This window comes from Tachyglossus aculeatus, chromosome 8 (assembly GCF_015852505.1).
Source record: "Tachyglossus aculeatus isolate mTacAcu1 chromosome 8, mTacAcu1.pri, whole genome shotgun sequence".
In the NCBI taxonomy this organism is placed as follows: Eukaryota; Metazoa; Chordata; class Mammalia; order Monotremata; family Tachyglossidae; genus Tachyglossus; species Tachyglossus aculeatus.
The window spans coordinates 36,847,654-36,871,616 of NC_052073.1; the positions used below are offsets into that span (position 1 = coordinate 36,847,654).

Below are 23,963 nucleotides of genomic sequence, written 5' to 3' on the forward strand. Positions count from 1 at the left end.
TTCAAATCCCGGCTCTGCTAATTGTCAGCTGGGTGACTTTGGGCGAGTCACTTCACTTCTCTGGGCCTTAGTTCCCTCATCTGGAAAATGGGGATTAAGACTGTGAGCCCCCCATGGGACAACCTGATCACCTTGTAACCTCCCCAGCGCTTAGAGCAGTGCTTTGCACCTAGTAAGCGCTTAATAAATGCTATCATTATGAGAAGCAGCGTGGCTCAGTGGAAAGAGCCCAGGCTTTGGAGTCAGAGGTCATGGGTTCAAATCCCGCTCCGCCGATTGTCAGTTGGGTGACTTTGGGCACGTCACTTCACTTCTCTGGACCTCAGTTCCCTCATCTGGAAAATGGGGATTAAGACTGTGGGACAACCTGATCGCCTTGTATCCCCCCGGCGCTTAGAACAGTGCTTTGCACATAGCTCTTAACAAATACCATCATCATCAATTTATTGAGCGCTTACTGTGTGCGGAGCACTGTACTAAGCGCTTGGGAAGGACAAATCGGCAACATCTAGAGACAGTCCCTACCCAACAGTGGGCTCACAGTCTAAAAGGGGGAGACAGAACAAAACCAAACGTACTAACAAAATAAAATAAATAAATCATCATTATTATTACTGAGCTGCTTGGGAGAGGACACTCGGTAGACGGGATCCCCACCTTCGGGGAACTTAATCCCTCAGCCCCTGGTATTGATTGAGTGCCTTCCGTGGGCAGAGCGATGTACTGAGCACTGGGGGGGGGGGTCCAAAAGAGTCCAACCCACCCCGCCTGGCACGGAGAGAGGCATTGTGACGGCTGGGTCGGGTGCAGGGGGGACTGGGCTCCCGCGCGTCACCTGAGCCATTGTTCCCGAAAAGTCGGGGCTCCCTGGGACAATGGGGACGCGGCGTTCCCTCCGCCCGCTGTGCCAGCCCGGGGTGACCCCGACCTGTCCTGCCCCGGCTTCGCTCTTCGGGGTCGTCCCCCTCAGAGGCCTTGGAGGATCCTGGGGCTTCCAGTCCTGCCTCAATTCCAGGGGGCTTCCCCCACTCAAGAAGGCCTCTAGACTTCATCATCATCATCAATCGTATTTATTGAGCGCTTACTATGTGCAGAGCACTGGACTAAGCGCTTGGGAAGTACAGATTGGCAACATATAGACTTCCGCCTTCTAGACCGTGAGCCCACTGTTGGGTCGGGACCGTCTCTAAATGTTGCCAACTTGTCCTTCCCAAGCACTTAGTCCAGTGCTCCGCACACAGTAAGCGCTCAATAAATACGATTGAATGAATGAATGAGGCTTCTGGGATTTCCAGCTCACTCCCAGGGGTCTGACCCACACAGAGACCCTGGAGGCGCCTGGGACAGCGTGGCTCAGTGGAAAGAGCCCGGGCTTTGGAGTCAGAGGTCAGGGGTTCAAATCCCGGCTCCGCCAATTGTCAGCTGGGTGACTTGGGGCAAGTCACTTCTGTATATGTTGCCAACTTGGACTTCCCAAGCGCTTAGTACAGTGCTCTGTACACAGTAAGCGCTCAATAAATGCAAATGATTGATTCTCAGGGCCTCAGTTCCCTCATCTGGAAAATGGGGACTAAGACCGTGAGCCCCCCGTGGGACAACCTGATCACCTTGTAACCTCCCCAGCACTTAGAGCAGTGCTTGGCACATAGTAAGCGCTTAATAAATGTCATTATTATTATTATTATCCACCTAACTTCCTGCGGTCTTTTTTTTAAAAAGTATTTGTTAAGGGCCTACTATGTGCCAGGCACTGTACTAAGTGCTGAGGTAGAAACTAGGTAATGAGGTTGTGTTGTGGGGTGTCTTGAATGAATGAATCCCCGGCCCCCCAGCCTTATCTCCTTCCCCTCCCCACAGCACCTGTATATATGTTTGTACAGATCTGTTATTCTATTTATTTATTTTATTTATACATATTTATTCTATTTATTTTATTTTGTTAATACGTTTTGTTGTCTGTCTCCCCCTTCTCGACTGTGAGCCCGCTGTTGGGTAGGGACCGTCTCTAGATGTTGCCGCCTTGGACTTCCCAAGTGCTTAGTCCAGTGCTCTGCACACCAGAAGCGCTCAATAAATGCGATTGAATGAATTAATGTCTCCCCCTTCTAGCCTGTGAGCCCGCTGTTGGGTAGGGACCGTCTCTCTATGTTGCCGACTTGGACTTCCCAAGCGCTTAGTCCAGTGCTCTGCACACCGGAAGCGCTCAATAAATACGATTGAATGAATTAATGTCCCCCCCTTCTAGACTGTGAGCCCGCTGTTGGGTAGGGACTGTCTTTCTGTGTTGCCAACTTGGACTTCCCAAGCGCTTAGTCCAGTGCTCTGCACACAGGAAGCGCTCAATAAATACGAGTGAATGAATTAATGTCTCCCCCTTCTAGACTGTGAGCCCGCTGTTGAGTAGGGACCGTCTATATGTTGCCAACTTGGACTTCCCAAGCGCTTAGTCCAGTGCTCTGCACACAGTAAGCGCTCAATAAGTACGATTGAATGAATGGGATGCGGGGAGGGGGACTGGGGTGTCACCTCCGGGGTTGTGTGTGCGAATGTGGAGTCTGGGTTGGAACAAGAGGGGGACTGGAGGGTCACCTCCTGTTGGGGGGGGGGTGTATGTGGAGTTTGGGTTGGGACTAGGGTGTCACCCTCTCCGGGTGTGTGTGTGTGCCCACTCACAATTGTGTGTGCAAGGAGGCGTCCCATTGGTTCCCCAAGTGGGGGCCTCCCCGCTTAAAGCCGCCCCCACCCCGCTGCCCGGGACCAAACCACCAGCACAGCCAGCGATCTTCTCCCGGCCCAGGCCTCCCAGACTCCTGACCTTCCTGAAGGCTGTAAGTTGGGGCCCTTCCACAATCCCTCCCCACACTTCAGGGAGCAGGACCAGTGTGGCTCAGTGGAAAGAGCCTGGGCTTTGGAGTCAGAGGTCATGGGTTCGAATCCCGGCTCCGCCGCATGCCTGCTGGGTGACCTGTGGGAAAGTCACTTCGCTTCTCTGAGCCTCGGTGACCTCATCTGGAAAATGGGGATTAAGACCGTGAGCCCCGCGTGGGACAATCTGGTCACCCAGTGCTTAGAACAGTGCTTTGCACCTAGTAAGCACTTAGCAAATGCCATTATTATTATTATTATTCCAGCTGGGAATTTTGGGTTTCCACCTGGCAGTCAGCCCCCCATCTCCCACTTCATTTTTCCCATTCATTCATTCAATCGTATGTATTGAGCCCCCACTTCATTTTTCCCATTCATTCATTCATTCAATCGTATTTATTGAGCGCTTGCTGTGTGCAGAGCACTGGACTAAGCGCTTGGGAAGTCCAAGTTGGCAGCAGATAGAGACGGTCCCTACCCAACAGCGGGCTCACAGTCTAGAAGGGGGAGAGAGACGACAAAACATAAGAAAACAAAACATAATAGTGCTTTAGAGAAGCAGCGTGGCTCGGTGGAAAGAGCCCGGGCTTTGGAGTCGGAGGTCGTGGGTTCAAATCCCGACTCTGCCACTTGTCAGCGGTGTGACTTTGGGCAAGTCACTTCACTTCTCTGGGCCTCAGTTACCTCATCTGTAAAATGGGGATTAGGACTGTGAACCCCTTGTGGGACAACCTGTAACCTCCCCAGTGCTTAGAACAGTGCTTTGCACATAGTAAGCGCTTAATAAATGCCATTATTATTATTATTATTATTATTAATAAAACAAGCACAGTTCTGAGCGCTGGGGGGGGGGGGGGGAATACAAGGTGATCAGGTAATGTGGGACTCCCAGTCTTCATCCCCATTTTCCAGATGAGGTCACTGAGGCCCAGAGAAGTGAAGGGACTTGCCCAAAGTCACCCAGCTGATGAGTGGCGGAGCCGGGATTAATAATAATGACAATGTTGGTATTTGTTAATAATAATAATAATAATACTGTTAAGCACTGAGGCCCAGTTTTTTTGTGTGTTTTTTTTTAATAGTACTTGTTAAGCGCTTACTTTGTGCCAAGCACCGTTCTAAGCGCTGGGGTGGGTACACCGTGAGTCAGGTCAGACACGATCCCTGTCCCATTTGGGGCTCACAGTCCAAGGAGGAGCGAGAACAGGAGAACCGAGGCCCAGAGAAGGGAAGTGACCGGCCCAGGGTCACCCAGCAGACAAGTGGCGGGGCTGGGATGAGAACCCAGGGCCTTCGGACGCCCAGTCCTGGGCTCTACCCGCTCGGCCACACTGCTTTTCCCCACTGGTGATTCCCAGAGGACAGGGAGGGGCAGAGGGGGAGGAGGAGGAAGGGGAGACGGGGAGGTGGACGGGGGAGAAGAGGGAGAGGAGAAAGGGGGAAGGAGGGGAGGGAGAGGAAGGAGGGAAGAGGGAGGAAGGAGAGGAAGAGGAGGAACGGGAGGGAAGAAGAGGGAGAGGGAGGGAAGAAGGAAGGAGGGGAGAGGAAGGGGGGGAGAGGGAGAGGAAGGAGGGAGGGAGGGAAGAAGAGGGAGAAGGAGGGAAGAAGGAAGGGAGGAAGGGAAGAAGAGGGAGAAGGAGGGAAGAAGGAAGAGGGAGGAAGGGAAGAAGAGGGAGAAGAAGGAGGGAAGAAGAGGGAGAAGAAGGAGGGAAGAAGGAAGAGGAAGGAAGGGAAGAAGAGGGAGAGGAAGGAGGGGCGGAAGGAGGGAAGAAGGAAGAGGGGGAGGAAGGAGGGAAGAGGGAGAGGAAGGAGGGAAGAGGGAGAGGAAGGAGGGAAGAGGGAAGAGGGAGAGGAAGGAGGGGGAGAGGAGGAACAGGAAGGAAGAGGGAGAGGAAGAAAGGGGGAGGAAGAAGGGGAGAGAGATTGTGGGTGAGGGGTGCTGGGTGGTTTTTTTTTGGGGGGGGGGGTCCGTTGGTTAGTCAGGGCTCCCCGGCCGGGGGGGGCCAAGGGGGATTGCTCAGTGGGGGGGCTGCTCCCCAACGGGTTATGGGAGATGGCAGCTGCCCCCCTGCAGCCCTCACTCTGCGCCCAGCGCTGTGCTGAACGCTCGGCCAGGGACAAGAGGAGCAAGGGGGAGGGGGGAGGAGGGAGGGGGGAGGAGGGAGGAGGGAGAAGGGCGGGGATCCAATAGCCGGGGGCGCGCACCAGGTGTCAATGCCCTGGGCCCTGGGGGAGAGACGAGCTCATTAATCAGTGATCAGTGGTATTTAGCCATCGATCTAGGGGATTTATTGAGCGCTTCCTGGGCGCAGAGCACTGTACTAAACGCTGGGGAGAGTTCACTGCAACAGAACAGAAGCAGCGTGGCTCAGTGGAAAAGAGCCCGGGCTTTGGAGGCAGAGGTCATGGGTTCAAATCCCGGCTCTGCCAATTGTCAGCTGGGCCTCAGTGACCTCATCTGGAAAATGGGGATGAAGACCGTGAGCCCCCCGTGGGACAACCTGATCACCTTGGAACCTCCCCAGCGCTTAGAACAGTGCGCGGCACATAGTAAGTGCTTAATCAATCAATCAATCAATCAATCAATCGTATTTATTGAGCACTTACTGTGTGCAGAGCATGAGCCCACTGTTGGGTAGGGACTGTCTCTATCTGTTGCCAATTTGTACTTCCCAAGCGCTTAGTACAGTGCTCTGCACATAGTAAGGGCTCAATAAATACGATTGATGATGATGATGGACTAATTATCATTATTAATTAGCTGACACGTTCCCACACTGGGCTCCCAGTCCGAGGAGGAGGAGGAGGGAGAACAGAGGGAATAATAACGCTGGAAGTTGTTAAGCACCAACTGTGTGCCAAGCACTGTGCTGAGCGCTGCGGAGAAAGAGCCAAGAGGATCAGGTGGGAGCCAAATCCCTGTCCCACCAGGTCTCACAGGGAAGTAACTTGTACTTCCCAAGCGCTTAGTACAGTGCTCTGCACACAGTAAGCGCTCAATAAATACGATTGATGATGGTGATGATGAAGGAGAACAGGGAACGTGTCTGCTAAGTCTCCTTGTAGCGTCCTCTCCCCAGCGCTTAGAACAGTGCTCCGCACAGAGCAAGCGCTCAGTAAATGCGGTGGATTAATGGCTGGAATGTAGAGAAGCAGCGGGGCTCAGTGGAAAGAGCCCGGGCTTTGGAGTCAGAGGTCATGGGTTCAAATGCCGCCTCTGCCAATTGTCAGCTGGGTGACTTTGGGCAAGTTACTTAACTTCTCCAGGCCTCAGTTCCCTCATCAGTAAAATGGGGAATAAGGCTGTGAGCTCCACGTGGGATAGCCTTGATTACCTTGTATCCCCCCCAGCGCTTAGAACAGTGCTTGGCACATAGTAAGCACTTAACAAATACCAACATTATTATTATTCATTCATTCATTCAAGTGTATTTATGGAGCGCTTACTGTGTGCAGAGCACTGGACTAGGGGCTGAGAAGCTGCGTGGCTCAGTGGAAAGAGGCCGGGCTTTGGAGTCAGAAGTCATGGGTTCAAATCCCGACTCCGCCACTTGTCAGGTGGGTGACTTTGGGCAAGTCACTTCACTTCTCTGGGCCTCAGTTCCCTCATCTGTCAAATGGGGATTAAGACTGTGAGCCCCACGTGGGGCAGCCTGATCACCTTGTAACCTCCCCAACGCTTAGAACAGTGCTTTGCACATAGTAAGCGCTTAATAAATGCCATCATTATTATTATTATAGAAGATTGACTATTTGATAGATGCGCGAACAGCGTCAATCGCTCCGGGCCTCAGTTTCTTCCTCTGAAAAATGGGGGTAACCCCCCATTCTCCCTCCCCCTTAGACGGAGAGCACCTCATGGGACGGGGTCTGCATTTGAGCTGATGATGGGCTCTCGCCCCCCGCCCCTAAGGACCCAGAGATCTCTTTTCTGTCTCCCCCTTCTCGACTGTGAGCCCACTGTCGGGTAGGGACCGTCTCTAGATGTTGCCAACTTGGACTTCCCAAGCGCTTAGTCCAGTGCTCTGCACACAGTAAGCGCCCAATAAATATGATTGATTGATTGATTGATCCACCGAGCTAGCTCTCTCTCTCCCTTCAAGACCGTGAGCCCGCTGTTGGGTAGGGACCATCTCTAGATGTTGCCAACTTGGACTTCCCAAGCGCTCAGTCCCGTGCTCTGCACGCAGTAAGCGCTCAATAAAGACGATTGATCGATTGATTGTCCCCGCAGGCCGCGGCGGTGGAGATGTTGGGGTTCTTCTGGCTGGTACTGGGGTGCAGCCGGCTCGGCTGGGCGCAGAGCGGGCCCGAACCCGGGCCCGGGGTCCTCTACTCTGTCAGCCGATGGGAAATTCAAAACGGTGAGTGGGGGGCCGGGTGGGTTGATCGATAGATTAGTACAGTGCTCTGCACACAGTAAGCGCTCAATAAATACGATTGATTGAAATGAGGACTTAATCAGGGAAGGCTTCTTGGAGGAGGTGCGATTTATTTTTTTGTTCTGACCTCGAAGGCGGGAGAGAAATCATGGTCTGTTGGACTTGAGGAGGGAGGGCATTCGGGGCCAGAGGCAGGGCCTGAGTGATGAGATAGACAACACTGAGGTACCCCTTTCCTTTACGGAGCTGTATTTATTTATTTACTTATTCATTTATTTATTTTACTTGTACATATTTACTATTCTATTTATTTAATTTTGTTAATATGTTTGGTTTTGTTGTCTGTCTCCCCCTTCTAGACTGTGAGCCCGCTGTCGGGTAGGGACCGTCTCTAGATGTTGCCAACTTGGACTTCCCAAGCGCTTAGTCCAGTGCTCTGCACACAGTAAGCGCTCAATAAATACGATTGAATGAATGAATGAGCGAGCCCCAAATAATAGTAATAATAGTGATTGACACCTGTCCACATGTTTTGTTATGTCGTCCGTCTCCCCCTTATAGATTGTGAGCCCGTTGTTGGGTAGGAACCGTCTCTATATGTTGCCAACTTGTACCTCCTTCCCTTCCCCACAGCACCTGTATATATGTGTATATGTTTGTACATATTTATTACTCTATTTATTTTACTTGTACATATCTATTCTATTTATTTTATTTTGTTAATATGTTTGGTTTTGTTGTCTGTCTCCCCCTTCTAGACTGTGAGCCCACTGGTTGGGTAGGGACTGTCTCTAGATGTTGCCAACTTGGACTTCCCAAGCGCTTAGTCCAGTGCTCTGCACCCAGTAAGCGCTCAATAAATACAATTGATTGATTGATTAGTAAGCGATTAATAAATGCTATAAAAAAATCCCCATTTTCCAGATGAGGTCACTGAGGCCCAGAGAAGTTGTGACTTGCCCAGAGTTACCCAGCTGACATGCGGCGAAGCGGGGATTCGAACCCACAACCCCTGACTCCAAAGCCCGGGCTCTTTCCGCCGAGCCACACTGCTACTTCCCAAGCGCTTAGTCCAGTGCTCTGCACACAGTAAGCACTCAATAAATACAATTGATTGATTGATTCTCTGTAGCGCTCAGAACAGTGCGTTGCACTGGATAAATTCATTCATTCATTCAGTCGTATTTATTGAGCTCTTACTGTGTGCAGAGCACTGTACTAAGCGCTTGGGAAGTCCAAGTTGCCAACAGATAGAGACGGTCCCTACCCAACAGCGGGCTCACAGTCTAGAAGGGGGAGACAGACAGCAAAACAGAACATCTTAACAAAATACAATAAATAGAATAGTAAATATGTACAAGTAAAATAAATAAATGAATCAGTAAATAAATAAATATAAGCACTTGGGAAGTCCAAGTTGCCAACATCGAGAGACGGTCCCTACCCGACAGCGGGCTCACAGTCTAGAAAGGGGAGACAGACAATGAAACCAAACAGATGAACAAAATGCAATAAATAGAATAGTAAATATGTACAAGTAAAATAAATAAATGAATCAGTAAATAAATAAATATAAGCACTTGGGAAGTCCAAGTTGCCAACATCGAGAGACGGTCCCTACCCGACAGCGGGCTCACAGTCTAGAAGGGGGAGACAGACAATGAAACCAAACAGATGAACAAAATGCAATAAATAGAATAGTAAATATGTACAAGTAAAATTAATAAATGAGTAAGTAAATAAATAAATACAGCTCCGTGAAGGAAAGGGGTACCTCAGTGTCGTCTATCTCATCCCTCAGGCCCTGCCTCTGGCCCCGAATGCCCTCCCCTTCTCAAGTCCAACAGACCACGATTTCTCTCCCGCCTTCAAGGTCAGAAAAAAAAGAAATCACACCTCCTCCAATCCGAGTTCCCCAGTGCTCTGCACACAGTCGGCGCTGAATGGAGACGAATGAACGAATGAATGAACGAATGAATGAATGACGGTTTCCATGGTGATTCTCTCAGTGTGCAGGGATCTGGTCAGGAGGGATGGGCAGCTGGAGAATCAGTTCAAGACGATGCAGCTTCCTGACATCACCCGCGGCAGCGGGATCCTCCTGCCTCTGCTGTCAATCACCAAGTGAGTGAAGGCTTCCCTCCCGGGAGCCCGTAGATCCGCACTGTCCTCTGGATAATAATAATAGTAATAAATAACAATGGAATTCATTAATAATAATAATAATAATAATAATGATGATGATGATGATGATGATGGCATTTGTTAAGCGCTTACTCTGTGCCAAGCACTGTTCTAAGAGCTGGGGAGGATACAAGGAGATCAGGTTGTCCCACATGGGGTTCACAGACTTCATCCCCGTTTTCCAGATGAGGGAACTGAGGCCCAGAGAAGTTAAATAATAATAATAATGGCATTTGTTAAGCGCTTACTCTGTGCCAAGCACCGTTCTAAGAGCTGGGGAGGATGCGAGGTGATCAGGTTGTCCCACGGGGGGCTCACAGTCTTCATCCCCGTTTTCCAGATGAGGGAACTGAGGCCCAGAGAAGTTAAATAATAATAATAATGGCATTTGTTAAGCGCTTATTCTGTGCCAAGCACTGTTCTAAGAGCTGGGGAGGATACAAGGTGATCAGGTTGTCCCACATGGGGCTCACAGTCTTCATCCCATTTTCCAGTTGAGTGAACTGAGGCCCAGAGAAGTTAAATAATAATAATAATGGCATTTATTAAGCGCTTACTCTGTGCCAAGCACTGTTCTAAGCACTGGGAAGGCTACAAGGTGATCAGGTTGTCCCACGGGGGGCTCACAGTCTTCATCCCCATTTTCCAGATGAGGTCACTGAGGCCCAGAGAAGTGAAGTGACTTGCCCAAAGTCACACAGCTGACAATTGGCAGAGCCGGGATTTGAACCCATGACCTCTGACTCCAAAGCCCGGGCTCTTTCCACTGAGCCACGCTCTTTCTCATGGGGTAAAGCCCAGGCCTGGGAGTAAGAAGGACCTGAGTTCTAATCCCAGCTCCGCCACTTGACTGCTGGGTGACCTGGAGTGAGTCCCTTTACTTCCCTCCTTTTTTTTTTTAATAGTATTGATTAAGCGCTCACTATGTGCAAAGCACTGTTCTAAGAGAAGCAGCATGGCCTAGCGGTTAGAGCCCGAGCCTGGGAGTCAGAAGGACCCAAGTTCTCCTTCCGACTCCGCCACCCTTCTGCTGTGTGACCTTGGACCGGTCACTTCACGTCTCTGGGCCTCCGTTCCCTCATCTGGAAAATGGGGATGAAGAGTGTGAGCCCCATGTGGGATGGGGGACTTAGTCCCACCGGATGAACTTGTACTGTGAGCCCACTGTCGGGTAGGGACCGTCTCTATATGTTGCCAACTTGGACTTCCCAAGCGCTTAGTACAGTGCTCTGCACACAGGAAGCGCTCAGTAAATACGATTGAATGAATGAATGAATGTTAGGTGCTCACCATGTGCCTTCTAGACTGTGAGCCCACTGTTGGGTCCGGACCGCCTCTCTACATTGCCAACTTGTACTTCCCAAGCGCTTAGTCCAGTGCTCTGCACACAGGAAGCGCTCAATAAATATGATTGAATGAATGAATCCCACCCCAGCTCTTAGAGCGGTGCTCGGCACACAGTAAGCACTTAATGAGTATCCTGTGCTTAGAACAGTGCTTTGCATGTAGTAAGCACTTAATGAGTATCCTGCGCTTAGAACAGTGCTTTGCACATAGTAAGTGCTTAATAAATGATATAATAATTATTATTATTATTACTCCTCCCTTCAAAGCCCTATTGAGAGCTCACCTCCTCCAGGAGGCCTTCCCAGACTGAGCCCCCTCCTTCCTCTCCCGCTTCTCCCCCTCCCCATCCCCTCCACCTTACCTCCTTCCCCTCCCCACAGCACCTGGATATATGTACATATGTTTGTACGTATTTATTACTCTATTTTACTTGCACATATTTATTCTATTTATTTTATTTTGTTAATATGTTTTGTTTTGTTGTCCATCTCCCCCTTCCAGACTGTGAGCCCGCTGTTGGGTAGGGACCGTCTCTATACGTTGCCAACTTGGACTTCCCAAGCACTTAGTCCAGTGCTCTGCACACAGTAAGCGCTCAATAAATACGATTGAAGGAATGAATGAATACCATGATTCTTATTTCCCCCTGCAGTTTGAAAATCCTCTCGATCCGGTTCCTCGAAATCGCAGTGAAGTTACAGCCGCCGCTGGGAGTCCGGCTGGTGGTCCACTTGAGGCTCAACATCAACGGCAACTGGTGAGTGGCGTCCACAGAGTTTGGAGTCGGAGGTCATGGGTTCAAATCCCAGCTCTGCCAATTGTCAGCTGGGTGACTTTGGGCAAGTCACTTCACTTCTCTGGGCCTCAGTGGCCTCATCTGGAAAATGGGGATTAAGACTGTGAGCGCCCCCCGTGGGACAACCTGATCACCTTGTAACCTCCCCGGCGCTTAGAACAGTGCTTTGCACATAGTAAGCGCTTAATAAATGCCATTATTATTATTATTATTATTATTATTATTATCCCCGCCTCCCACGGATCCCACCTCCAGATGGCCGAGTTTCACCCTCCCTGAATATCCCCTCCCTGTGAGCAGGGCGTGTGTCTGTTTCGTTGTTATATCGGACTCTCCCAAGTGCTTAGTCTGCTGCTCTTCATCCAGTAAGCGCTCAATAAATACGATTGAACGACTGCCCCCAAGGAGATTCCGGTCTGTGGAGCGGGAAGCCAGAGGGAGAAGGGCGGTAAGACGGATTTGAGGTCAGGACCGCGCCCCGTCCCCTCTCCGGAATTCTCCTTCCTCAGCCTGCTGAACCTCGTGTCCGGGCTGGTCGATATCTCCGTGGATCTGAGGGTGGACGTCCGAGTCCGGCTGGGAGACGTCTCGGCCGGGAGCATCCTCTTCGTCTCCGACGGATGCGATCCCCTCATCGCGGCCGTCGGTGTCAACCTCCTCTCTGGGTAGGCCCAGGCAGGTCAGGCGAGTGAGGCCTGCCTGACCTCCTCTTGGGTGGGGAAAGGAGGATGGAGTCCGGCCCTCCTCTTGGTTGGGGAAAGGAGGATGGAGTCCGGCCCTCCTCTTGATTTGGGGAAAGGAGGATGGAGTCCGGCCTTCCTATTGGTTGGGGAAAGGAGGATGGAGTCTGGCCCTCCTATTGGTCTGGGGAAAGGAGGATGGAGTCCAGCCTTCCTATTGGTTGGGGAAAGGAGGATGGAGTCCAGCCCTCCTATTGGTCTGGGGAAAGGAGGATGGAGTCCGGCCTTCCTATTGGTTGGGGAAAGGATGGAGTCCGGCCCTCCTCTTGGTTGGGAAAAGGAGGATGGAGTCCAGCCTTCCTATTGGTTGGGAAAAGGAGGATGGAGTCCGGCCTTCCTATTGGTTGGGGAAAGGAGGATGGAGTCCGGCCTTCCTATTGGTTGGGGAAAGGAGGATGGAGTCTGGCCCTCCTATTGGTTTGGGGAAAGGAGGATGGAGTCCAGCCCTCCTATTGGTTGGGGAAAGAAGGGTAGAATCCGGCCTTCCTATTGGCTGGGGAAAGGAGGGTGAAGTCCGGCCCTCCTATTGGCTGGGGAAAGGAGGGTGGAGTCCGGCCCTCCTCTTGGTTTGGGGAAAGGAGGATGAAGTCCGGCCTTCCTATTGGCTGGGGAAAGGAGGGTGGAGTCCGGCCCTCCTATTGGCTGGGGAAAGGAGGGTGGAGTCCGGCCCTCCTATTGACTGGGGAAAGGAGGGTGGAGTCTGGCCTTCCTATTGGTTGGGGAAAGGAGGGAGGAGTCCTGCCCTCCTATTGGTTGGCAACATGGTGTAGTTTATTATTATTATTATTGTTATTGCTCTTATTGGTTTCTTTACAGAATACTTCCTATCCAAGCCCGAATCTTAATTTCAAATAACATCCGGGAAACGCTTCCAATTTTGGTAAGCCTCGTCTGCATCTCCGTTCTTCTCTCTGGGTCCTTTATTACTTTCCAATCTTTTTTTTTTCTAAATTGTATTCATCAAGCACTAACTACGGGCCATGAGCACTGGGATAGATACAAGATCACCAGGTTGGACGCAATCCCTGTCCCCCATGGGGCTCGCAGTCTTCATCCCCATTTCACAGATGAGGGAACTGAGGCCCAGAGAAGTGAAGTGACTTGCCCGAAGCCACACAGCAGACAAGTGGCGGAGGCGGGATGGGAACCCAGGTCCTTCTAAATCCCGGGTCCGGGCTCTACCCACTAAACCGTGCGGATTCTCCAGCTGTTTCAGCAGCTGGAGGCCAGGGGACGTTGAGCACATGAGGACAGAGAAGGAGGGTGGCTCAGGTGGCTCAGGGGAAAGAGCCCGGGCTTTGGAGTTAGTGGTCAAGGGTTCAAATCCCGACTCCGCCGCTTGTCAGTTGTGTGACTTTGGGCGAGTCACTTCACTTCTCTGGGCCTCAGTTCCCTCATCTGGAAAATGGGGATTGACTGTGAGCCCCCCGTGGGACAACCTGATCACCTTGTAACCCCCCAGCGCTTAGAACAGTGCTTTGCACATAGTAAGTGCTTAGTAAACGTCATTATTATTATTATTATTATTATTATTATTGTTATTATAATTACTTCTCTGGGCCCCAGTGACCTCATCTGGAAAATGGGGATTAAGATTGTGATCCCCCCGTGGGACAACCTGATCACTCTGTAGCCTCCCCAGTGCTTAGAACGGTGCTTTGCGCATAGTAAGCGCTTAATAAATGCCATCATTATTAGTATTGAGCAATGGTCAGGGGATCCTGGGCAGTGCGCAGTGGTCCCAGGTTGGAGGTCAGAGGTCACAGCCTCCCCCCCCCCCCGGCTGGGGGCTTTGGGGTTCACCTTTAGCCCCACGTGGGACAACCTGATCACCTTGTATCCCCCCAGCGCTTAGAACAGTGCTTTGCACATAGTAAGTGCTTAACAAATGCTATTCAGCGCTTAGGACAGTGCTTTGCACATAGTAAGCGCTTAACAAATGCTATTCAGCGCTTAGAACAGTGCTTTGCACATAGTAAGCACTTAACAAATGCCATTATTATTATTATTATTATTATTATTATTATTATTATTATTATTATTATTATTATTATTATTCAGGCCTGCCCCGTGCTGAATGACGCTTTGATTCGGACTAATTCCCAGATGTTTGGCCCGGCGAACTGTGAGTTGCCCTTCTAACCCATAATGACAGTAATAAACAGTGGGCTGTACTAAGCGCTTACAATGTCGTGGCTCAGGGGAAGAGAGCCCGGGCTTTGGAGTCAGAGGTCATGGGTTCGAATCCCGGCTCCACCACGTGTCTGCTGTGTGACCTTGGGCAAGTCACTTAGCTTCTCCATGTCTCAGCGACCTTATCTGTCAAATGGGGGTGAAGACTGTGAGCCCCCCGTGGGACAACCTGATCACCTTGTGACCTCCCCAGCGCTTAGAACAGTGCTGTGCACGTAGTAAGCACTTAATAAATGCCATTAAAAAAAATGTGCCAGGCACTGTACTAGGCGCCGGGGTGGATACGAGGTGATGGGGCTTGACACAGGGATGGGAGGAAGGCCCTGGGGGCTGAGGGGGTTGGGGGGCCGGGCGGTGAGCCCCCTGGATCACCATCTCCCCCCGCCCCCGGCAGCGCTGGCCTCTCTGGGCACCGCGGGCACCATCCAGTACATCCTCGCTCAGCAGCCCCAGATGACCGGGCAAACCCTGAGCCTCCGCCTGAATGTGAGTAAGATCATCATCATCATCATCAATCATATTTATTGAGCACTTACTATGTGCAGAGCACTGTATTAAGCGCTTGGGAAGTACAAATTGGCAACATAGAGAGACAGTCCCTACCCAACAGTGGGCTCACAGTCTAAAAGGGGGAGACAGAGAACAAAACCAAACATACTAATAAAATAAAATAAAGACCCCCCAAACCAGCCTCTCCTGCCATCCCCTGCCACCCTGGGCCATCGCCAACCCCACGCTTCGCTCCTAATAATGATGATAATGACGAGAGTGGAAAGAGCCCGGGCTTGGGAGTCAATCAATCAATCAATCAATCGTATTTATTGAGCGCTTCCTGTGTGCAGAGCACTGGACTAAGCAGTTGGGAAGTACAAGTTGGCAACCTATAGAGACGGTCCCTACCCAACAGCGGGCTCACAGTCTAGAAGGGGGAGACAGACAACAAAACAAAACATATTAATAAAATCAAATCAATATTGCAAGTAAAATAAATAGAGTAATAAATATGTACAAACATAGGGACCGTCCCTAAATGTTGCCCACTTGGACTTCCCCAGCGCTTAGTACAGTGCTCTGCCCGCAGGAAGCGCTCAATAAATAGGATGGAATGAACAGGACAGCGCCGAGGGGAGGGAATAGGGGGCCGGGGGATGGAGAGCTCTAAAGCCGACGGGTTGGCGTTCGAAGAGAGGCAAACCTTCTAGACCGCGAGCCCACTGTTGGGCAGGGACCGTCTCTCTATGTTGCCAACTTGGACTTCCCAAGCGCTTAGTCCAGCGCTCTGCACACAGTAAGCGCTCAATAAATACCATTGAATGAATGAATGAATCTGTGCTATCCTGTGGGACTCTCCCAAGCGCCCAGGAAGCGCTCAATAAGTACGATCGAGGGAACGAACGAGCCCAGGCCCGGGCTGTAGCCACTAGGCTGCACCGCTTCTGCCTGCAGGGAAGGGAATTTGTTGGGTTGCTCAGCCCGGGGGGGTTTTTGGTCGAAGGTGTCTGTCCGCAGACTGGGAGGAGCCTTGGTCAGTTTTCCGGTCACTTCGATTCCACCCACCCTGCCAGGCCTGCAGGGCAAAGCGTTCTCCATGGGCATCTGCCAGGACTTCCTTTCGGCCGCCCTCTCCGTCCTCATCAACTTCCCTCCTCAGACGTTCGCGTGCGCCCAGCAGAAAGTGAGTCTGGGGACCCCTGCCACCATCTCCCAGCGCTTAGAACAGTGCTTTGCGCATAGTAAGCGCTTAATAAATGCCATTATTATTATTATTATTATTATTATTATTATTATTATTATCTCCCTGGCCTAGGATGGGGGCCGGATTTTGGTCCAACTGGGCAACCGTAACAACCCGTTTCCTTCCCCTTCTCCCCCTCTCCCATCCACATCTCACTGAGAGGAGCCCCCTTCCCGGTGGGATTTAACTGGAATCGGTTCAATCCGGGTGGGATTTCATTGGCATTGGTTCAATCCGGATGGGATCACCTTGTAACCTCCCCAGTGCTTAGAACAGTGCTTGGCACATAGTAAGCGCTTAACAAATACCATTATTATTATTATTATTATTATTATTATTTCACTGGCATCGGTTAAATCCGGGTGAGATTTCACTGGCATCGGTTCAATCCGGGTGGGATTTCACTGGCATCGGTTCAATCCATATGGGATCACCTTGTAACCTCCCCAGCGCTTAGAACAGTGCTTGGCACATAGTAAGCGCTTAATAAATACCATTATTATTATTATTATTATTATTATTATTATTATTATTATTTCACTGGCATCGGTTCAACCTGGGTGGGATCTCACTGGCATCGGTTCAATCCGGGTGGGATTTCACTGGCATCGGTTCAATCCGGATGGGATTTCACTGGCATCGGTTCAATCTGGGTGGGATTTCACTGGCATCGGTTCAACCCGGGTGGGATCTCACTGGCATCGGTTCAACTCGGGTGGGATTTCACTGGCATCGGTTCAATCCGGGTGGGATTTCCCTGGCATCGGTTCAATCCGTGTGGGATTTCACTGGAATCCATGGGAGGGAAGGGAAATCGGAGCGACTAACTCTGCATTCTCTGCTTCGATAGTTTCCCGCCTGCGGCCAGTTGAAGAACACGATTTCTGCCCTGGCCCCATCGGCGGTGAGTAAATCACACCTTGAAGGACTCTTCTTTCGGCAGAGGGGAAAGGGGGTCCCTGGAGGGGTCCCGGGCTGTGGGTGGGGTGGCGGTGCCTAGATTTTGGGGGGTCTTCCCTTTACGCTCTTTAAACCAGTCACCTCCGCACGCTAGGCCGCAAAGATGGTGGTTCCGGGGGCCGAGCTACCCCGCCTCGTCCGGCCTCCTGGTCCTTCCCCCCGGGGTGAAGAGGGGGACGATGCCTATATATTTGTACAGATTTATTACTCTATTTTACTTGTACATCTATACTATTCTACTTATTTTGTTAATGATGTGCGTCTACCATTAATTCTATTTGTTTTGACGACTTTGACACCCCTCTACCCCCGAGTGAAGAGGGGGACGACGCCTATATATTTGTACAGATTTATTACTCTATTTTACTTGTACATCTATACTATTCTACTTATTTTGTTAATGGTGTGCATCTAGCTTTAATTCTATTTGTTCTGACGATTTTGACACCCGTGTACCCCCGAGTGAAGAGAGGGACGACGCCTATATATTTGTACAGATTTATCACTCTATTTATTTTACTTGTATATCTATACTATTCTACTTATTTTGTTAATGATGTGCATCTAGCTTTAATTCTGTTTGTTCTGACGATTTTGACACCCGTCTACCCCCTAGTGAAGAGGGGGACGACGCCTATATATTTGTACAGATTTATTACTCTATTTTACTTGTACATCTATACTATTCTACTTATTTTGTTAACGATGTGCATCTAGCTTTAATTCTATTTGTTCTGACGATTTTGACACCCGTCTACCCCCGGGTGAAGAGGGGGATGACGCCTATATATTTGTACAGATTTATCACTCTATTTATTTTACTTGTACATCTATACTATTCTATTTATTTTGTTAATGATGTGCATCTAGCTTTAATTCTGTTTTGACAATTTTGACACCCGTCTACCCCCGGGTGAAGAGGGGGACGACGCCTATATATTTGTACAGATTAATTACTCTATTTATTTTACTTGTACATCTATACTATTCTACTTATTTTGTTAATGATGTGCATCTAGCTATAATTCTATTTGTTTTGACAATTTTAACACCCGTCTACCCCCAAGTGAAGAGGGGGATGATGCCTATATATTTGTACAGATCCTCTCCCCCTCCTCCACCTCTCCATCCCCCCCATCTTACCTCCTTCCCTTCCCCACAGCACCTGTATATATGGATATATATTTGTACATATTTATTACTCTATTTATTTATTTATTTTAATTGTACATATCTATTCTATTTATTTTATTTTGTTAGTATGTTTGGTTTTGTTCTCTGTCTCCCCCTCTTAGACTGTGAGCCCAATGTTGGGTAGGGACTGTCTCTATATGTTGCCAATTTGTACTTCCCAAGCGCTCAGTACAGTGCTCTGCACATAGTAAGCGCTCAATAAATATGATTGATTGATTGATTGATTGATTACTCTATTTTACTTGTACATCTATACTATTCTATTTATTTTGTTAATGACATATGCATCTAACTTTAATTCTATTTATTCTGATGACACCAGTCTACATGTTTTGTCGTCTGTCTCCCCCTTCAAGACTGTGAGCCCGTTATTGGGTAGGGACCGTCTCTAGATGTTGCCGATTTGTAATAGTAATGATGATAATGATGGCATTTATTAAGCACTTACTAGAAACAGCATGGCTCTGTGGAAAGAGCCCGGGCTTGGGAGTCAGAGGTCATGGGTTCAAATCCTGGCTCCACCAATTGTCAGCTGTGTGACTTTGGGCAGTCACTTCACTTCTCTGGGCCTCAGTGACCTCATCTGGAAAATGGGGATGAAGACTGTGAGCCCCCCCTCCCCCCCCGGGACAACCTGATCACCTTGTAACGTCCCCAGTGCTTAGAACAGTGCTTTGCACGTAGTAAGTGCTTATTATTACTCCCCCTTCTAGACTGTGAGCCCATGTTGGGTAGGGACCGTCTCTATATGTTTCCAACTTGTACTTCCCAAGCGCTTAGTACAGTGCTCTGCACACAGTAAGCGCTCAATAAGTATGATTGATTGATTGATTGATCAGGTTATCCCACGGGAGGCTCACAGTCTTAATCCCCATTTTACAGATGAGGGAATTGGGGCACAGAGAAGTGAAGCGACTTGCCCAAAGTCACACAGCTGACAACTGACGGATTTGAACCCATGAACTCTGACTCCAAAGCCTTTGTACTTCCCCAGCGCTTAGTACAGTGCTCAGCACACAGTAAGCGCTCAATAAATATGATTGATTGATTGATTGATTGATCAGGTTATCCCACAGGGGGCTCACAGTCTTAATCCCCATTTTACAGATGAGGGAATTGGGGCACAGAGAAGTGAAGCGACTTGCCCAAAGTCACACAGCTGACAATTGATGGATTTGAACCCATGAACTCTGACTCCAAAGCCTTTGTCCTTCCCCAGCGCTTAGTACGGTGCTCTGCACACAGTAAGCGCTCAATAAATATGATTGATTGATCAGGTTATCCCACGGGGGGCTCACAGTCTTAATCCCCATTTTACAGATGAGGGAACTGGGGTACAGAGAAGTGAAGCGACTTGCCCAAAGTCACACAGCTGACAATTGACGGATTTGAACCCATAAACTCTGACTCCAAAGCCTTTGTCCTTCCCCAGCGCTTAGTACGGTGCTCTGCACACAGTAAGCGCTCAATAAATATGATTGATTGATTGATTGATCAGGTTATCCCACAGGGGGCTCACAGTCTTAATCCCCATTTTACAGATGAGGGAACTGGGGTACAGAGAAGTGAAGCGACTTGCCCAAAGTCACACAGCTGACAATTGACGGATTTGAACCCATGAACTCTGACTCCAAAGCCTTTGTCCTTCCCCAGCGCTTAGTACGGTGCTCTGCACACGGTAAGCACTCAATAAATACGATTGAATGAATGAATAAAGCGTAGGGGTCTTCACCCCAGATCCCTCAAGAGATACCACTTGGCACACCGCTACGTCTCGGTTCTAGTCATCTGTGGTTGGGTTTTTTCATCTGGGGGCTGATTGCTGAGCATTTTGTCTGCTGATATTTGCTCCCACAGGGGCTGGCTGCCGATTCACTCACTCACTCATTCCATCGTACTTATTGAGCGCTTACTGTGTGCAAAGCACTGTGCTGCTGCTCACTTTTTTCCTGCTCCCATTAGGGGCTAGTCCTCCTCCTCCCCACAGGACTTGTATATATTTGTATATACTTGTAATGTATATACATATATACACATACATACATACATATATGCACATATATATGTATACATATATATGCATATACAAATATATATGTATACATATATATGCACATACAAATATATATGTATACATATATACGTGTATATATACATATATATGCACATACAAATATATATTTGTATATGCACATATATATGTATACATATATACATATATATATATGTGTATATATGTATACATATATATGCATATACAAATGTATATTTGTATATATATGTATACATATATATGCATATACAAATATATATATTTGTATATACTTGTACAGCAGCGTGGCTCAGTGGAAAGAGCCGGGGCTTTGGAGTCAGAGGTCGTGGGTTCAAATCCCGGCTCCGCCCATTGTCAGCTGTGTGACTTTGGACAAGTCACTTCACTTCTCCGTGCCCTCAGTTCCCTCATCTGTAAAACGGGGATGAAGGCTGTAAGCCCCCCCCCGTGGGACAACCTGATCACCTTGTCACCTCCCCAGCGCTTAGAACAGTGCTTGGCACATAGTAAGTGCTTAATAAATGCCATTATTATTATTATTTATTTATTTTACTAGTACATATTTATTTACATATTTAGAGAAGGCAGCATGGCTTAGTGGAAAAAGCCTGGGCTTTGGAGTCAGAGGTCATGGGTTCAAATCCCGGCTCCACCAATTGTCAGCTGTGTGACTTTGGGCAAGTCACTTCACTTCTCCGGGCCTCAGTTCCCTCATCTGTAAAATGGGGATTAAAACTGTGAACCCCCCGTGGGACAACCTGATCTCCTTGTAATCTGCCCAGCGCTTAGAACAGTGCTTTGCACATAGTAAGCGCTTAATAAATGCCATTATTATTATTACTATTCTATTTATTTTCATTCATTCATTCAAATCATTCCATCGTATTTATGGAGCGCTTCATTCAATTCATTCAATCGTATTTATTCATTCAATCGTATTTATTGAGCTCTTAGTGTGCAGAGCACTGTACTAAACATTAATGATGTGCATATAGCTCTAATTCTATTTGTTCTGACGATTTTGACACCTGTCTCCATGTTTTGTTTCGCGGTCTGTCTCCCCCTTCTAGACTGTGAGCCCGTTGTGGGGTAGGGACCGTCTCTATCTGTTGTCGACTTATATTTCCCAAGGGTTTAGTATAGTGCTCTGCACATGGCAAGCGCTCACTAAATACGATTGAATGAAGGAATTTGCCCTCAAATCTCCGCCCCCCACCCCCGTGGCGGCAACCCGGGCCATCCTCAGCGGGGCCCACCATATCACCGGTCACAACAGAGTGACAATTGCTAGGGTCCCCGGCCTGGGCTGTTACAATCAGTCAATCATCATCATCATCAATCGTACTTATTAAGCGCTTACTGTGTGCAGAGCACTGTACTAAGCGCTCGGGAAGTACAAGTTGGCAACATATAGAGACAGTCCCTACCCAACAGTGGGCTCACAGTCTAAAAGGTAGTCACAAGGTTTCTGCTGCATAGGGACAGGGAATGGGCCTGGTAGTCACAAGGTTTGCTGCCATTTGTCTGCTGTACAGGGTTGGGGCACGGGCCTGGTAGTCATCATCATCAATCCTATTTATTGAGTGCTTACTGTGTGTAGAGCACTGTACTAAGCGCTTGGGAAGTACAAGTTGGCAACGTATAGTGACAGTCCCTAGCCAACAGTGGGCTCAAAGTCTAAAAGGTAGTCACAAGGTTTCTGCTGCATAGGGACGGGGCATGGGCCTGGGAGTCACAAGGTTTGCTGCCATTTGTCTGCTGCACAGTGTTGGGGCACGGGCCTGGTAGTCATCATCATCAATCGTATTTATTGAGCGCTTACTGTGTGCAGAGCACTGTTGGGAAGTACAAGTTGGAAACATATAGAGACGGTCCCTAGCCAACAGTAGGCTCAAAGTCTAAAATATAGTAACAATGTTTCTGCTGCATAGGGACGGGGCATGGGCCTGGTAGTCACAAGGTTTGCTGCCATTTGTCTGCTGCATTGGGTTAGGGCACGGGCCTGGAAGTCATCATCATCAGTCGTATTTATTGAGCACTTACTGTGTGCAGAGCACTGTACGAAGCGCTTGGGAAGTACAAGTAGACAACATATAGAGACAGTCCCTACCCAACAGTGGACTCAAAGTCTAAAATATAGTAACAAGGTTTCTGCTGCATAGAGATGGGGCATGGGCCTGGGAGTCACAAGGTTTGCAGCCATTTGTCTGCTGCATGGGGTTAGGGCACGGGCCTGGGAGTCATCATCATCAATCGTATTTATTGAGCGCTTACTGTGTGCAGAGCACTGTACTAAGCGCTTGGGAAGTACAAGTTGGCAACATATAGAGACAGTCCCTAGCCAACAGTGGGCTCAAAGTCTAAAAGGTAGTCACAAGGTTTCTGCTGCCTAGGGACAGGGAATGGGCCTGGTAGTCACAAGGTTTGCTGCCATTTGTCTGCTGCACAGGGTTGGGGCACGGGCCTGGTAGTCATCATCATCAATCGTATTTATTGATCGCTTACTGTGTGCAGAGCACTGTACTAAGCGCTCGGGAAGTACAAGTTGGCAGCGTATAGAGACAGTCCCTACCCAACAGTGGGCTCAAAGTCTAAAAGGTAGTCACAAGTTTTCTGCTGCATAGGGACGGGGCATGGGCCTGGGAGTCACAAGGTTTGCTGCCATTTGTCTGCTGCATGGGGTTAGGGCACGGGCCTGGGAGTCATCATCATCAATCGTATTTATTGATCGCTTACTGTGTGCAGAGCACTGTACTAAGCGCTCGGGAAGTACAAGTTGGCAGCGTATAGAGACAGTCCCTACCCAACAGTGGGCTCAAAGTCTAAAATATAACAACAAGTTTTCTGCTGCATAGGGACGGGGCATGGGCCTGGGAGTCACAAGGTTTGCAGCCATTTGTCTGCTGCACAGGGTTGGGGCACGGGCCTGGTAGTCATCATCATCAATCGTATCTATTGAACGCTTACTGTGTGCAGAGCACTGTATGAAGCGCTCGGGAAGTACAAGTTGGCAACATATAGAGACAGTCCCTACACCACAGTGGGCTCAAAGTCTAAAAGGTAGTCACAAGGCTTCTGCTGCATAGGGACGGGGCATGGGCCTGGTAGTCACAAGGTTTGCTGCCATTTGTTTGCTGCACAGGGTTGGGGCACGGGCCTGGTAGTCATCATCATCAATCGTATTTATTGAGTGCTTACTGTGTGCAGAGCACTGTACTAAGCACTTGGGAAGTACAAGTTGGCAACATATGGAGACAGTCCCTACCCAACAGTGGGCTCAAAGTCTAAAATATAGTAACAAGGTTTCTGCTGCATAGGGACGGGGCATGGGCCTGGGAGTCACAAGGTTTGCAGCCATTTGTCTGCTGCATGGGGTTAGGGCACGGGCCTGGTAGTCATCATCATCAATCGTATTTATAGAGCGCTTACTGTGTGCAGAACCCTGTACTAAGCGCTTGGGAAGTACAAGTTGAAAACATATAGAGACAGTCCCTAGCCAACAGTGGGCTCAATG

The 23,963-nt window shown here is 49.2% G+C and overlaps 1 protein-coding gene across 1 annotated transcript in view; it reads left to right on the forward strand.

Annotated features, from left to right (window-relative positions):
• The first annotated feature begins 7,114 nt into the window (after positions 1–7,114).
• The window catches only part of LOC119931342 (BPI fold-containing family B member 4-like), a 37,715-nt gene continuing 20,866 nt past the window's right edge, over positions 7,115–23,963 (forward strand). The window contains exons 1-9 of the mRNA XM_038749941.1: positions 7,115–7,229; positions 9,257–9,371; positions 11,431–11,535; positions 12,084–12,239; positions 13,131–13,194; positions 14,376–14,439; positions 14,902–14,993; positions 16,003–16,182; positions 17,093–17,146. Coding sequence (XP_038605869.1) covers positions 7,115–7,229; positions 9,257–9,371; positions 11,431–11,535; positions 12,084–12,239; positions 13,131–13,194; positions 14,376–14,439; positions 14,902–14,993; positions 16,003–16,182; positions 17,093–17,146 — 945 coding nt within the window. The remainder of the gene's footprint in view (positions 7,230–9,256; positions 9,372–11,430; positions 11,536–12,083; positions 12,240–13,130; positions 13,195–14,375; positions 14,440–14,901; positions 14,994–16,002; positions 16,183–17,092; positions 17,147–23,963) is intronic.